Here is a 15994-nt window from a genome sequence, read left to right as displayed (position 1 = left end):
TGCGCCGAGGGAGGCGGGTTGGGGGAGGCTTTCTGCGCCGAGGGAGGCGGCTGTTGGTGTCCGGCTTTGCTCCGCTTCTCCGGCGCGGCCCTGTTCTTTACTTGGGCAGCCGGGCGCCCGCAACGAGAAGGGAAAGGCAAAAAGCGCTTTCCCTTCCCGAGGCGATGGGAGGCCTCCCCCGGCTGGCCAGCTGCTCTCCTCCTTCTCTGCCTGTTTGTTCTGTGTGACTGAGGAGGAGACTGGCCGGCTGGTTGGGGAGGCTTTCTGCGCCGAGGAGGCGGCTGTTGGTGTCCGGCTTTGCTCTGCTTCTCCGGCGCGGCCCTGTTCTTTACTTGGGCAGCCGGGCGCCCGCAACGGGAAGGGAAAGGCAAAAAGCGCTTTCCCTTCCCGAGGTGACGGGAGGCCTCCCCTGGCTGGCCAGCTGCTCTCCTCCTTCTCTGCCTGTTTGTTCTGTGTGACCGAGGAGGAGGAGACCGGCCGGCTGGTTGGGGGAGGCTTTCTGCGCCGAGGGAGGCGGCTGTTGGTGTCCGGCTTCTCCTTCTCCGGCGCGGCCCTGTTCTTTACAGGCAGAGAAGGAGGAGAGCAGCTGGCCAGCCAGGGGAGGCCTCCCGTGCTGCGAAAGAGGCCAGCCAACGATCTCCGGCCCCACCCTGCTCCACGCGCTGGCTGCTCGGACTTGCCGGGCCCGGCACATAGAACAGGGCGGTGCCGGATGTTGGAGAAGCCGAGCAGAGCCGAAGCGACCTCGGCTCGCGTTGTTTTCTGAGCCCGCGAGCCTAGAGCCAGAGCGCTTTCATTGCACGGCGGAGCTTCTTGTCTCGGGAAAAACCGGGCGTCGTTGCTGCCCCCTGAGGGGAGGGCGATTCTGGGCTGTGCGATTGGGGGACTTCGTGGCTTTGGGTGGGAGCGAGGACGGACGGAGTCTGTGAAGCGGGGCTTGCCTGCTCTTGCTGGCTGCCTCTGCTTCCTTAGGGGTGGGGAAGGGGGCTCATCTGGACCAAGGGTGAGTCTCCCCCTCAGTTTCCCCTGAAGGATCTTCCGTCGCTTTTGCCTTCTCCCTACATCTTCCCTCTGTTAAAATTCCCCCCCACACACACACACTTATTTTCGGGCGGATAGATTTCGTGTCTGAGCATTCTCACATGACGGTGGGTCTTTCCCCCCCACCTAAAAACAGTTAAAAAAAGAAAAAACAATATATCCTCATGCAAGAACTTTTCTGCTTCCGATTACCCCCATGCTTAAAAGTTGCAAAGGAAACACGGAAGCAGGAAAGCACCTGCCCAGCTCCGGAGCTCCACACCATTTTTTTTCCAGAGGGGAATCTGACTCGAGTATAAGCCGAGGGGGGTTTTTTCAGCACAAAAAATGGGCTGAAAAACTCGGCTTATACTCGAGTATATACGGTAGTGGAGGCTTTTTTTTTACCATATGATCATGCATATAATCACCTCAGCAGACATATGTTTGACCCCATCTTTAACTTAGAATAATTAGTATGTGATCTGCATATGGATGACATTAGACTGAGTCCTTTAATGTGGTCAGATCACTTCCTGGTCCAGATGACATTTTCACTGCTCATAAATGGGCCCATGAAGGTCTTCCTCAAGATCTAATGATCTTGATTGCTTCTGGAAGGTTCCTGGTAAGTTTCATATCGTCTGTTAGGCTGTTCTATTGAGTGCCGGGTGGACTTCTGGCATGAGATGGTAATTGGGATGCTTGGTATGATTCTTCCCAAGCAGCCTCTTTCTATACTGGTTGACACTGGGATTGGAGTTGGGGGTGTTCTTTGCTTTACTAGGACCTATGGGACAAGATGTGCAACAGTTGAAGTGTCAGTGAAAGGAAAGTAGACTAAAGTGTAATCCGACTGAGTTTGAGTATGAACTACAGGTAGTTCTCACCGTAACTGAACCTAGAACTTCTGTCTCTAAGTGAAGTGGTTATTAAGTGAGTCATGCCAATTTTATTATTGTTTTGCCATGATTGTTAAATGAATTACCACAATTGTTAAACAAATCTGCTTCCCCCATTACCTTTACTTGTTGGAAGCCCCTTGGTTAGGTCACAAATGGTGATCACATGACTCTAGGACGTTGCAACCATTCTAAATACATGTCCGTTGCCAATTCTGATGACATGACCAAAGGGATGCTGTGGCAGTCATAAATGCAAGAATCGGTCTTTACATTTTTAAAGTACTGTCATAACTTTGAATGGTTATTAAATGAATGTCCGTAAGTCAAGGAATACCTGTATGGTCAAGCCTACCATCTGTGACTTTAAGTGTGGGGAGAAACTTGTTTAAATTTGACTGCTTCCTGATAGAGAAATAGGAGCAGGAGAAAGTCTTGTGACTTATAAGTACAAGATTTTGCTATTAACATTGTTCACTTTCTCTGTAATCTTAATTATTCAATCAGAACTGTGTGCTTGAAGCGCCACCAGCAATATTATCAAGGAGTCCTTTTTGATCTATGAACTCTGATGAAGTGAATAGGGTCTCATATCCTCAGCTGGGATTCAGTTATGGAATGAAAATGCATTTTACTCTGGTGGATGACCTTCAATACTTTTGAGGGAATGCATCCATTCTGATATTTTTCTATCTCTCAGGGGTATTTAATACTATTAGCCAGGTTATCCTGCTTGGCTGTTTAGAGGACTGGGATTTAAATGTGCTATCTTTTATTTTCTGAGGGAGCAAATCCAGTGAGATATTATAAATATGCAGATGATACCAAATTTATCATCTGTCTACATCTTGGTAGGATAATTGTAACATTAAATTCATACTGATGGGTTCTAGTTCATGGATGAGAGCATGGGTACATTTTTACAGAGATTTTTGGAAGCAAGACAATTTTTAAAAGTATAACCACACAGTTACAAGGTGAAGTATAAGCATGGTGCACCATATATATCATCTTTTCTTTATGAAGTTTTCTCAGATATACTGACTAAGTGCAGCTTCACAAGAACATATATAATACCTTTTAGGCATATCCTGATAAAAAAAGTTTTTAATGAGCTTTTTTTATTTGGCAGTGAAGAATTCTACAGCATTACTGGACTTGCCTAATCCATTGATCTCAATAGATTAAGATGTTGAGAGTGGGGGAAGAAACTGCTGGGTTACTGATGCTGAAGCTGGTGAGAAGCTAGTCTACAATTAAAACCATAGAAGGAAAGAGTTTTTCTCAGGCTGTCAAAATCTAGGTTTTGCTCTTGAATTTAAGTGTACAATATTTAAATTTTTATCTGGTTGCACAAGTCTGGCTCCATGTTAAAGAAAATATCTGCTTACCATAGTTGATGAGCCCACTTTGAATCATAAACAGATGATTGAACAAAATTAGATAGGGGGATAGAGAGATTACCTTCTATATTTGTAACTGCTACTTCAATAAAGTCTTTTGTATCTATGATAGACCAATGCAGAACCCATTTTACAGGTTCTGGATCCAATTTTCTCCATTAATTTTGTTACTTTTTTTCTAGACATTTATAGTATTGAATAGAGGGAAGGCAATATTTCGATTCAGTGCCACATCTGCTGTGTACCTGTTAACTCCTTTCAACCCTCTTAGAAAAATAGCTATCAAGATTTTGGTACATTCATATCCTTTTCAGGTTCTTTGCTCATAATGATTGAAATAATGCTATTTCTGTTTTCAGTAAGTTGACTAAACCATGGGGATTTTGTTTGTTTACTTCCTACTTTGTCCTGTTCGTCTTCTCTTTTTGCCTCTTACCCATTTCTATATTTTTTATTTTATTTATTTACCCATTTCTACCAATGTTGCCCTCCACCCATTTATGAAGTGCAGAGCTTTAAAAAAAAAGATGTTAAAAAGCCTTCCTTTTTTTCTTCTGTTTTTCCCCATGATTTCTTGCTGTAGCCTTTATTTCTATGATCCTGCTTTTGAATTTTGCTTTGTTATACCAAACACCAGTGATTTGGACTCTTGACCTATGATTTTTAGATGGTTATCAGGAATTCCTCAATAAAATCAATATGTTTTCTTAAAACGAATTCATCTGTCAATCATTCTTTCCCTGCAGTGAGATAAATGGGAGATTTGTCTTATATTGGAAGAGCCATTTCTAATTCCTGGGGCTCTAATTAGGCATATCAAGACAAATCAAATTTCCATGTGAACTGAGTGAAAAATATCCCTGCATTTTTTGCTAAATTCTCTGGATCGTGTATAGATGGATGCTATATATAAACTGATTTATTAAATATTTTAGCTTTTTTTTCAGACAGTTAAATAAGTGTTCAAAATATAAATTTGGAGCAATCTAGACGTTATGCCTATTGAAATTCATCTATAACTTGTAAGTTGTTGCAAGCATTCAGTCCAAACTTAAGTCCAAACAGTAAGTCTTTATGTTTTCCTTTTTATACAGAATTAAAAATATTATTTTTCAGGTAGAAAGCACTGGTATGTTTTTCTGTAATTTTAATATGGTATAATTATTCTGAATCTATATTTCAAGTGATTTTGAAAATCGTGAGAGAATTCTGAATACTGGTTCTTAGATAAATTAGAGCAAATATGATGTGGAGAATAAAATTATACTACTCCATTCAACTGTGAAGTTTGCAAGATGTTGTTAAAGGCAGTTTCTCTCCAATTTCAGGGCACACAAAATATTAATGAACAGCAAATGCTCATGTCAAGCAGCATGGCCTTCAGTTTTTGCAATTTCTATGCTGCTAACCTCAGTACCTTACAGTGGAATCCTATAACATCAGATCCATATAAACAATTAAGTTTTATTGGTCTGTTTTAATACATTTATGTATGTCATTTTTTTTTACTATTTGAACATGTAATACATTGGACCAGCTCTAGAGAATGAGTAGATTCCATTGTTTCAGCACAAACACATACCTATTTTAAAATGTCTCATGTATTCCATGCTACTTATTCTCAGTGTGTAAAAATGTATATACAATTCCAGATGAATTCATGTTTTTATGATTTTGAGAGCTCCCCCCTCCCTATTATTTTGAGCCTTACAGCCACATTCTAGTCCTTGATGGCTACATTCTAGAAAATTCTTAATGAACAACTTGGTGGTACCTATGGGGGGAATGAAACAGACTTAAAAGAGAAACATCTGACAAAAAACTAAATGTTAAGATTCTCTTTTATTAGAAGGAGGGCCCAAATTCCACTTTTTATATCCCCATGAATTGTCAGGAAAGACCTCTGGTCCTTGAACCAGTATTCCTTGGCAGAAGCCTTCTTTCATCCTAAGAAACATCACGCTGAAAACCTTTACCAAAATCTGAATAGAAATTGTGCGTGCTAATTCAGCAGTTCATCCCAACAATCCCTTGTATACTGTTCTGAGCACACACTAGGAAGGTGAAATGCACATATAATACCCAGCCCTTCAAATAAAGCAGCTCTCAACATCTTTTATTTTATGCTGCCATCATATGGCCATTTAATGCCATATACAGAAAACATTTCTAGTAAGATCGTGACAGGGAAGAATTCTAACACAAACCTTGAATTATTCTTTGCATGACTCAGCCATTACCTCAGGAAGGAAAGCAAAAAAGTCAAGATGATGGCCATGCCATCAGTGTCCTAACCTTTTTCAAAAAAAAATATTTGTCACAACGAACATTTAAACAAAGAAGGTAGTGCTCACCTGTCTTTGGCCACTTTTTTTTTTTACCTTTTTTGATCCTTTGCAGACACTCCTAGAATTGCTGCTGTTCAACCTTCCCTTTGAGCAAGTCTTTCAGGCAGGTAGACCTCATGGCCCAGCGCCATTTTCTTAAATCCTTCCATTAATAAGCATACAGATGTTTTGAAGTCAGGCAAATGTTTGTTGCATTCTCCCTAAAAGAACAAAAAATATGATCCGATTATTCCACCAGGACTACCTTAAAGAGGTGGGACTAGTATGAAGTTACCTTCAGAAGGTATAAATCTAACTTTAAATCAGTTCACAGAATGTAAGATATCAGACTGTATTTGAGCCTTGAAACATTAATGGTTCAGAATTATTAGTGCTCACTAATCAATGCCTTTCAGAGCATAGGTTAGCTCTATAAAAATTCAGTGGATATTGAACTGAATATTATTATTTTTCCATGTCAAAAATGTTCTTCCCTGGTTGCCTGTCCTTTTTGTTTGTGGCCTGGTCAGCTTCTTTGCATTCTGGTGTTATACTGGCCATTAACATCTTGCTGCAGTTACCTGGTTTTACTTTTAATAAAGAGGTAACAACTTTTTTCCATCTTTCATTTCTATAAAAATCCATATTTTTTTAAAAAAATTCAGCTTATGTAAATGTTTACTTTTAAAAAACCTGGAGCAATGTGTAGAAAATTTTGGAAATTCTCTTAGAGCATTATCATTATTTTGTAAATATACAAGAAGTTACTGATTCTGAAAATAAGCCAAATACATTGTTGATGTGATCATTTACAAGAAGTGTTTTCCAGTATGTTTTCCTTAACTATTAATACATTATTCAGCATGCTTATTATGTGCACTATTTTAACCAACTGTGTATTTATGACTATGAGTAATCCTCCAGAATGGACAAAGAATGTAGAGTAAGTCAAATTTTATTTCCATTCAACATGTTAACAAAGCCAGAAAGGTTGTTTTTATTTGCAGTAATCAAGTGACTTATTCTAATGGCAAGCAAACTTCAATAATGAGTTTCATAACATTGTTGTTTTTTTTTACAAATTATGCAAACTGTTCTGGATTACAGTATTTAGTGCCCATTAAGGTTATGCATGGAAAGCGTGATGTAAACTGGCCCTGAAACCAAGACCTACATTCTATACCATACTCGTGGCGTCACGTTGCCATCACGTGATGTTCCACAATATTTTTTCGCTTTGCAGAGCTGGGGTGGGCATGGTCTGAGTGTAATGCATCTGGCCCACGGCCCATTAGTTTGACACCCCTGTTCTATACAGTGAGATAAAGTGCACTACCTTCATTTCAAGTACTTCCAGAGGTGGGTATTCAGCAGGTTCTGACCAGTTCTGGAGAACCAGTAGTGAAAATTTTGAGTAGTTCAGAGAATGGCAAAAACCACCTCTGACTGGAGATTTTACAGTACCCTTCCCCTGCCACGCCCACCAAGCCATGCCCACAGAACCGGTAGTAAAAAAAATTGAATCCCACCACTGAGTACTTCCATTGGCATGATTACCACCAGTGGAGATATATGTGTTTTATATCATCTGCAAGCTTATATTTACTTGCATATAACTTTTATGTATATCCTTGCATATTGGATTTTAATTCCTTGCAGTTTCCTTCTGGTTTGGTGTACCTCCAAAAACTTAACCTGTGAAATGTAACATAAAATGGAACTGTTGCTCCCACCTGCTTTTTGTCCTTTTGAATTATAACCAGGCCATTTCTTTATTCTCCAGAACAGAATTGTTTGCTATTTTAAATTTCTGACATTTTCTCCATTTTAATTTTTTATTGGTACCTTTGAAAATGTGGTATATATAATTGTTATAATAAACAATTGTTTTCCTTTAATTCTTGTGCTGAAATTTTCCTTAGATACACGTTCACTGGAATTTATACCTTTGAATCACTAATAAAAATTCTTGCAAGGGGCTTCTGTTTAGAAGGTTTTACGTTCCTCCGGGATCCCTGGAATTGGTTGGATTTCACAGTTATAACATTCGCGTAAGTGTTTCATTGTGTTCTGATTATTTTGTGTTTTGAAGAATTTAATAGGGAGTGATCTCAGGAGAAAAGTTTATTCAAGAAGGAAAAGTATTTTTGAAAGATTTCTATAACAATAAATCTAATCGTGCTTATTCATGTTATTTATTTTTTAGCATGTCAGAAACAGTCTTGGCTATAGAGGCAAAATAATGTGTTTGGCCACTTGCTTATAATAAATTAATACACTTCTCAAATTCCCTAATTAATTTTCACAAACAATGTGATTTGTGCATTGATTTATTTAATTTGAAGGTCAGGAAAGCCATATTAGTAAATACAAGGCAATTGCAGCAAAGGGAGACAAGGTGTTAATTAAAGACCCCGCCCCAGCAAGTAGCCTAAGCTCTGCCTCAATTCTGAATAACTGTGGTTTAATTCTACAGGTATATAACAGAATTTGTAAACCTAGGCAATGTTTCAGCTCTTCGAACTTTCAGAGTATTGAGAGCTTTGAAAACTATTTCTGTAATCCCAGGTAAGGAGTGGCTTGACGAAGGGCCAGGCCCCTTGGTATTTCCAGCTGTTTTTTGTGTGTTGTCATTGTGTTTGTGTGTGAACTCCCCTATTACAGATATGTGACAGAGTTTGTGGACCTGGGTAATGTCTCAGCGTTGAGAACATTCAGAGTTCTCCGGGCATTGAAAACAATTTCAGTCATTCCAGGTGAGAGCTAGGTTAAACCCAGAGGCTGACTTTTTAGAATTCCATGGAAGATGAACCATCTTTTTAAGCATAAGCCATGTTGCTCACTGCACAGTAGAAGCAAAAATAAAAAGCAAGAATCAAACACATGGCTTTCAGTCTAATGTGATTCTTTGCTTTTTAAATATTACAGCTTACGTTTTCTTTCCAGTCCAGCCTTTGCGTTTAACACATTCTTGCATGAGACGTTTGCAGTAGGTGGCTATACAATTTGCATCTTATGACATCAAGCTTTCTACTTTTAAATTAAAGGCCAATATAGTGAGGCTTTCATATTGATGCAAATTTTATCTTCTTTTTTTTTTTGCAGGCACTTCAGACAAACTTGCAATCTGTTGTTTATATGCTTTTCTTTTTAAGAAAATGCAATGTGTTAAATATGCAGAACATGAAATATAGCATGGGCCATGCATGGGGATTTCCTAGAAGTTGTCTGTCTTTTCCAAACCATCACCTGTTTTATACCATAAGATTTAATCCAGTATCATTCAAATAGCTTATATCATATACACTTATTAATAAGCATAAACTGAGGCACATTGTTGAATACTTTACAAAGTGATCGCACAATAATGGTTTGGGCAAGAAACACAGCAAGTGAAAATAATGTGCTTTTCCATAGAGATACAGCATGGATAGCAAAATCATATTTTTTGCTTAGGCCAAGTGTTCCTCTGATTACGTACAATGTATATTTATCTAAAAACATAAATATATTTTATTTGTATATAAAATTTGAGATCAGCGTATACTTAACAGCTTCTCATTCATGTTCATAGGCAATCAGGCTTTTCATGAAACTGTCACAAAGACAATTCATTTCATCGCCATACTGCATGAAAAGTTACTTGAAACAATACTTTCTTATGAAGTCTTGAACACTATATCAAAACTGCTTTCTTTCTTTTTTCTTGGCTTGCAGGCCTGAAGACAATTGTAGGGGCCCTCATTCAATCTGTGAAGAAGCTCTCAGATGTCATGATTTTGACCGTGTTTTGTCTGAGTGTATTTGCACTAATAGGGCTCCAACTTTTCATGGGGAACCTGAGGCATAAATGCCTGATTTGGCCACCAGACAATTCTACTTTTGAAATAAACATCACTTCCTATTTCAATAGCACAATGGGAGAAAATGGTACCTTTGTAAATACGACAGTGACCACTTTTAACTGGGAAGATTATGTCAGTGATGACAGTAAGAACTACTTATTTATTTATTTATTTATAAAATGTATTGGCCACACATCTTACCTTAGGGTAACTCTGGGCAGCTTACAGTTACATCTTAGTTAAAACATAAAATGTTAAAACCAAACCTTAAAACTTAACATATTCTTTATGTTTTAACCTTTCTTCCAAAAGTTTTCCTTAGCAGAAATGGTGTATTGTAAGCAAATGCTATAGTTGGTTTGCTAGTTCATGGTGTTTCCAATCCAAGGAATATTAGTTATTCTCTTTTCTACTACTACAACAATGCTTGACTTTTGGCCACAATTGAGCCCAATATTTCTGGTACTAAGGAAGACATTTGTTAAATGGGTTCTGTCCCATCTTACGACTTTTCTTGTCACAATTGTTAAGTGAATCTCTGAAAATGGTCATAAGTCACTTTTTTCAGTGCCTTCGTAACTTTGAGCAGTCACTAAATGAACTGTTGTAAGTTGAGGACTACCTGTAATGGTATAAACATGAAGAAAATATGTTAAATTGTGGTTTAAATTGTGGCAAATTGCATTTTGTACCCTCTTAAATTTTGGATGATTTAAAAATAATAATAATGACACATTCCAGAGAGATTGCCATATCAGTCTAGTAAAGCACAACCCCCCAAAAGTGTGATTTGGGAGCCTTTAAAAGGCCTTTCCTTTTCGCTGAGTTGAAATACTGTCCAGCCATTCTTCAATCAGCAAAACCTTATGCCAGTATGATATTTCTGCCACCGTAGCTATTGTGCTTCTGTTGCTTCTGCTCCCAGTCACTTGGATCTTCCTTCCAAAACGGGAAGAAAGGAAGCATGTGAGTTGGAAAACCAATGTCTCCAAGGAGAAAAACCTAATTGCTAGAAAAGGTCTAGACACTCTGAGATCCAGCCAAAAGAGAAATGGCTAGGGAGGGCTATGTTGAGATTGGAGATTGGGGAGGGGGCTCAGAAGACATCCATCAATGAGCCAATTGAAGGTCACCAGCCTCCCTTTGGACCCAAAAGGCTCTGTAGATAAGGGCTTGTTCCATTTTTCCAATGATGAAAACAGATTTGATCTGCCTTTAGCTGGCCTCTGTGACAATCTAACACTGAACTGGAGGCTTGCTATCTCCTCAACAAATAATGAATAAGCCACTATGATATGAGGATGAGGAGGGCATGTGGAAGAGACCACTACCAGTCTGTTCATTTCTCTGAAAAGTAATGGTGACAAAGCCTAATAGTTTTTGTACACTTTAAGGTTATCCTTAGATGATCTCAGAATACAGGCAAACATTTATACAGCTAAGAATGATATATTCGAAGCACTCATCAGCTAGCAATGTCTTGAAGGCAACATCATACACAGGGAAAAGGGAAGAGGTTGCCAGGGGAAAAAAATTGCCATAATTAGATGCAATTGAAAAATATCTAAAGATTTACAGATTTGTTCTGACATGTAGATGGACACCAAGTCCAGCAGATGCAAAAATCAAAATGGCTCCGATGTGACCTTTTTAGATGTTGTAGCATCTACTGCATTAGTGGCAAGGCAATGTCCCTTGGGTGCTACGTTGAACAGATCAGACTTTGTACACACACACAAAATAATGGACACAGGTTTGACAATAGGACTCAAGACAAGGAGAAAGTAATATCAGAGTATTTTAAATTCCCAGAATATTGATTACTGATCCCAAAGTTGCTATTTTGGAGCAAATAAATGATTCTTCATAGAATAAGAGACTGCTGGATTCCCATATGTCAGGCTGTTTCACAAAGTCTTTATAAACAAATGAGTGTTTAGCACATTACAATTCTTAACTGTAATCTGTTTTATGTAACAATCTGCATCTGTATAACCACTCTTTTCCTCTTTCCTCTTCCTTGTTTCATGCTTATTCCAATCTTACATCAGTTTAATTACCCTACGCATCTCCTGAAGAGAGTTGTAGCTCAGAAAAGCTTGTGCCTTTTAGTAAAATGTGTTAGCTTGAAACAGTGCTACCAGATTCTGTTTTTTAACTACCGTAGACTTGCATAGTATTTCTCCTATAACATTGTTGTAATATATTTGTTAGTCTTTAGGATTCCGCAAGTCTATTTAGCTTATTTGTACTAACAGTGACTTTTAGTGTAAGTAAATATAGCCAATTCTCTTTCCAAATAGGTCACTTTTATTTCTTGGAAGGACAAAATGATGCTTTGCTGTGTGGCAACGGTTCAGATGCAGGGTAAGAGGACAATCTGTTTTATATATTATATATTGTTATTTATATAATAAATTATTTGTTTGGAAATTGCTGCTGAAATTATGGTTAAGGGTAAACAATTTAACTTTTTTTTTACTCTCTGAAGTGTTTCAGATTTGATAATATTCGGGTGGGGCAGAAGTTTGCTGCTTAAATATTTTCAGCTAACTTTAAGCCATAAATATTGCAGATGGAAGGAGCTATGGACATTTCTCCACTTCTCTTTATCAGTCTAACTTTATTTAATTATCTTGAAACTTAGAAACATTTCTAAAGTCAAAATAAGCCTCTTTCTTTGTTTCTGGTCTTGAACTGTTATTTAAAGAGATACTGATCTGATAGGACTGCATTTTATGATACTGCCTTAAGGATTTAGCTTAGCCAATCAATAATTTTCCCTAGTTAATATTGAAAAAGACCAGCCTTTCTCAACTTGGTGCACTCCAGTGTTTTACATTTTAGCTGGTTTAATCCTTCATCCCACATTGCCAAATTAAAATCCATTTAGTTTGAGGGCATCAAACTGTGGCCAGTCTTTGTGTGTAATTGGTATTCTTGGATGATTTCATAATACATTTACAAGTGAGTATAATTTTCATTCTATTGAAAATTGATAGGCTGCTTGCTCAAGCCTCAGTCTATAGTAAAGCATACATTGATTAGGATAATCTTTAAAAATGGCAATTTTTTCCTTTTTCTAGTCAATGTCCAGAAGGATATATGTGTGTAAAAGCTGGTAGAAACCCCAACTATGGCTATACAAGTTTTGATACCTTCAGCTGGGCCTTCTTGTCACTCTTTCGGCTGATGACTCAGGACTTCTGGGAAAATCTTTATCAACTGGTGAGGGTCTTTGAAAGCAGGAAGTACCAGTAGTAGCACCAAGGCTGACTATGTAAAGCAGCATTTTAATATGAGCACCTGAATGAATTGTGAACAAACATTTACAACTGTTATGCCATGATGAACTGTTTCTGAAGTATAACAGTTGTATACTCAAATGCTCAAATAAAGAACTTCAGAATCTACTTATTTCATTAAGAGTTAAATGTATACAACAAGGTCTTAATTTTGATCATGTGAGAGCCACTCTAGGCTTTACTTGGCATACTGAGGCCTGCATTCCAAAATAGATGGGATTCCAAATTGGTGATCATTTTGAGAGGTTGGAGAGTATGGGAGACAAATAGCGGTCTGCAATCTTGAGGCATTTTCCCCCTTTGATGTCCAAATTCTCCACAATGTAAACAAGTACCCAATACTTGTCCCTATCTTCTGTGAGTCACTTGCTGGTCAGAAAAGGAATAGTGATAGGCTATATGAAGCCAGCACTTTTTGCATCCCTGGTATCCAACTTTGTTAACCATTTTGGCATGAACATTGGAGCTCTTGGGCAACAGAGAACCATTCCAACTTCCGTTTCTCAAAGGAATATATGGAACTGTATTAGACTCCTTCATGCTATTAACCCCTATCGCCATAAAGAATGCTGAGATGGGGATTCTCTTACCAGGAGATACCAAGGAAATGAACCCACAATGTCGTGGAGTGCTGCAATCCCTTCCTGGATACCAGGAGCTATTACCGGATTGTGGGACCCTTCCCTATAGCCCTGTAGATTATGGATAAAAACACCCAAGCACAGTGTTTTGCATATGCTCAATGGATCCTGTTGTAATGCAACATTTACCGTTGGTTTTTCCTCCCAAAAGACAAACATTACTTTCAGGGTCAGCAACTTGAAAACTTCAAATATTCTCATGAGCTCTAATAGCTCCCATAGTTCTTTATAACTCTCATAAGAGCAAGCTAACTTGACTATCTGCAGGGCACCATTTAATCTATTCCTACATTGGCCCTATAAAGAATTCATTTCACAAATCAGATAAAAGTGAAGGGGTAGGATAGTATTCTCTTCCCAGTTAAACACCCTCCAGATGAACTCCATAATCTTCAGACATCATCTTATGGATAGCTTTTTGAAAGGAAATGGGAAGAAAAGCTCTTGAGTGAGTAAGAGGAAGTGAAATAGAGAACATTGACCATTGACCATTGAAATAGAGAACAGCATCTCATTGCTGTCTACAAAATAAAGCTTTGCTGGTAGTTTCAGTGTACTGCCTATGCTCCAACTCACCATACTGCTCAGTGTAGTCAGTAAAATGCTAAATGTGTATATTAGAAGCAACCATAGTACTGCACAAGTACAGAAATGACAGATGACCTGTATTTATGCAACCTCCTTGGCAGGATCAGGTAGCCCAGAGATGTCAAACTCGCGGCATTATGGCCACATCATGCGACGTATCACGACTTTCCCCCCTTTGTTAAACCAATCACGGGTGTGGCCAGTGTGTGACACTTCCGGCCCACAGCCCATGCATTTGACAGCCCTTGAAGTAGCAAATGCATTTGCTTGAGTGATATGTTAAGTTTGGTTAGTGTTAATCTTCATTGTGGCTTAGCATTTTGGTGATAAAGTCATGTTAACCTTAACGCATGCTTCCTAATTTGGTCCCTAGCCAGTAATTTTTCATGTTATCTTGAAACACAGCTGAGTGAAGCAAATGTTGGTAATCTACACTTCCATTCCAGATATTACTGAACTTCAATTTTTATTGTTCTCATCATTGGTCACCCTAGCTACTGATGGTAAGAGTTGGAATTAAGCAATGCCTATAGGGCCATACATTCTTCCCTGCTGTCTTATTGTGCATGCTGACAGAATTGGAAAATGTCCCAGTTTTCCTTAACCTCTTCTTCTTAACATAGTGGAAGTACCTCTGTTTCAGTGATGAAGGGAGGTAAGTTCCAGCTGTACTAGCTTAGTAGCCCAAATGTGTCTTATCTATGATAGTTACAGCAACTGTACGTTTATTTGTAGATTAACATGCAACTTTGTACATAAACTCACACATGTACCCAATATAGTCAAACTATCATAAGATTAGAACAGTGTTTGTCTTATGTTCATTCCCTAGTCTATAAGAAAAAAGGAGACTAACATAGTTTGGAGGACTGTTTTAAAAATATGTATTCTTTATCTTCTTTTATAGACTCTACGTGCTGCTGGCAAAACATACATGATCTTTTTTGTCCTGGTGATTTTCTTGGGTTCTTTCTACCTGATCAACTTGATCCTGGCTGTTGTTGCCATGGCCTATGAAGAGCAGAATCAGGCCACCATGGAAGAAGCTGAGCAGAAAGAGGCAGAGTTCCAGCAGATGCTGGAACAGCTGAAAAAACAGCAAGAAGAGGCTCAGGTTACTTAATGAGTGGAACACAACTTTTACTTTTTGTCCTGTACTTACAAAAGATATGTAAACTCATGGGTTTACTATATCAAATTTTGTGACTTCCAGCTGGTTGACTTCAGAGTCATGGAGAACTAGAACATTTCAAGATGGCAACATCTAGTGGGCATGAGTATACATATATTCAAACATATGTACTGATGACCATTGGGATAGGAAGAAAATTACCATGTCTTCCTTCTTTTGTGTCCCACAGTATTGAACCATTTGAGGACAGGAAACTAAAAACTTGGTGCATTAAGTCTCCAATAGATTTAATGTACCTATAAAAAATTAAAACTCTTTGTCCTCAAAAATTGTTCCCACCCCCAAAAGGAAGCATTGGACCCTAAATATCATTACTGCCTACTCCTTTTGTCATCATGCCACTGTTCAATTCTTTTTTTTTAAAGGCACTTCTGTCCTGAGGCAAAATTTCAACTAATAGTGCTAAATGAAGCCCTGTTATTCCTACCGTTTCAGAATGAATTAAATATCCCTCCATCAGAAATAAAATACAGTTGAGATATTTAGATATTAAATATATATCTTCTATACACCATTAAAAAAACCTAATAAGATTTTGTTGTCCTATCTGCTAAAAAGAAGTGGACAAGGTACTTTCCTTTTGATGCTGCCTAGTGAAAGAGGCAAGGGGATTTCCATCTTCCTCCTAGTATTCCTCTCCCCCTCCCTCTTATGGCTGAAACTCTGATTTTAATAAGGCCGCTCTGACCACCAATAAAAGGAAAATGTCCTGTCTGTGAGTTATTTTTTTAAAATTGAAGATAGCATATTAGTGGGGCAAGAGGCATAGCA

At 38.4% G+C, this 15994-nt stretch overlaps 1 protein-coding gene across 2 annotated transcripts in view; it reads left to right on the top strand.

The window, feature by feature from the left end:
• Positions 1–15994, top strand: part of SCN2A (sodium voltage-gated channel alpha subunit 2) — a 108038-nt gene that overhangs the window by 52662 nt on the left and 39382 nt on the right. Inside the window, exons 3-10 of one of the 2 annotated variants that reach the window (XM_087949806.1) lie at positions 3508–3626; positions 6506–6595; positions 7575–7703; positions 8129–8220; positions 9370–9642; positions 11801–11864; positions 12584–12725; positions 14939–15145. In XM_087949806.1, the coding sequence (XP_087805932.1) occupies positions 3508–3626; positions 6506–6595; positions 7575–7703; positions 8129–8220; positions 9370–9642; positions 11801–11864; positions 12584–12725; positions 14939–15145 (1116 nt within the window). Of the gene's footprint in view, positions 1–3507; positions 3627–6505; positions 6596–7574; positions 7704–8128; positions 8221–8316; positions 8409–9369; positions 9643–11800; positions 11865–12583; positions 12726–14938; positions 15146–15994 lie in introns of those variants that run through there. The other variant, XM_026674382.2, reaches the window with a different exon arrangement.

This window comes from Notechis scutatus, chromosome 1, assembly GCF_049901735.1.
Source record: "Notechis scutatus isolate UNSWTSFEM ecotype Mainland chromosome 1, rNotScu1.2, whole genome shotgun sequence".
NCBI lineage: Eukaryota > Metazoa > Chordata > Lepidosauria > Squamata > Elapidae > Notechis > Notechis scutatus.
The sequence above is the reverse complement of the archived record's forward strand: the minus strand, read 5'-3'. Positions and strand labels throughout refer to the sequence as shown.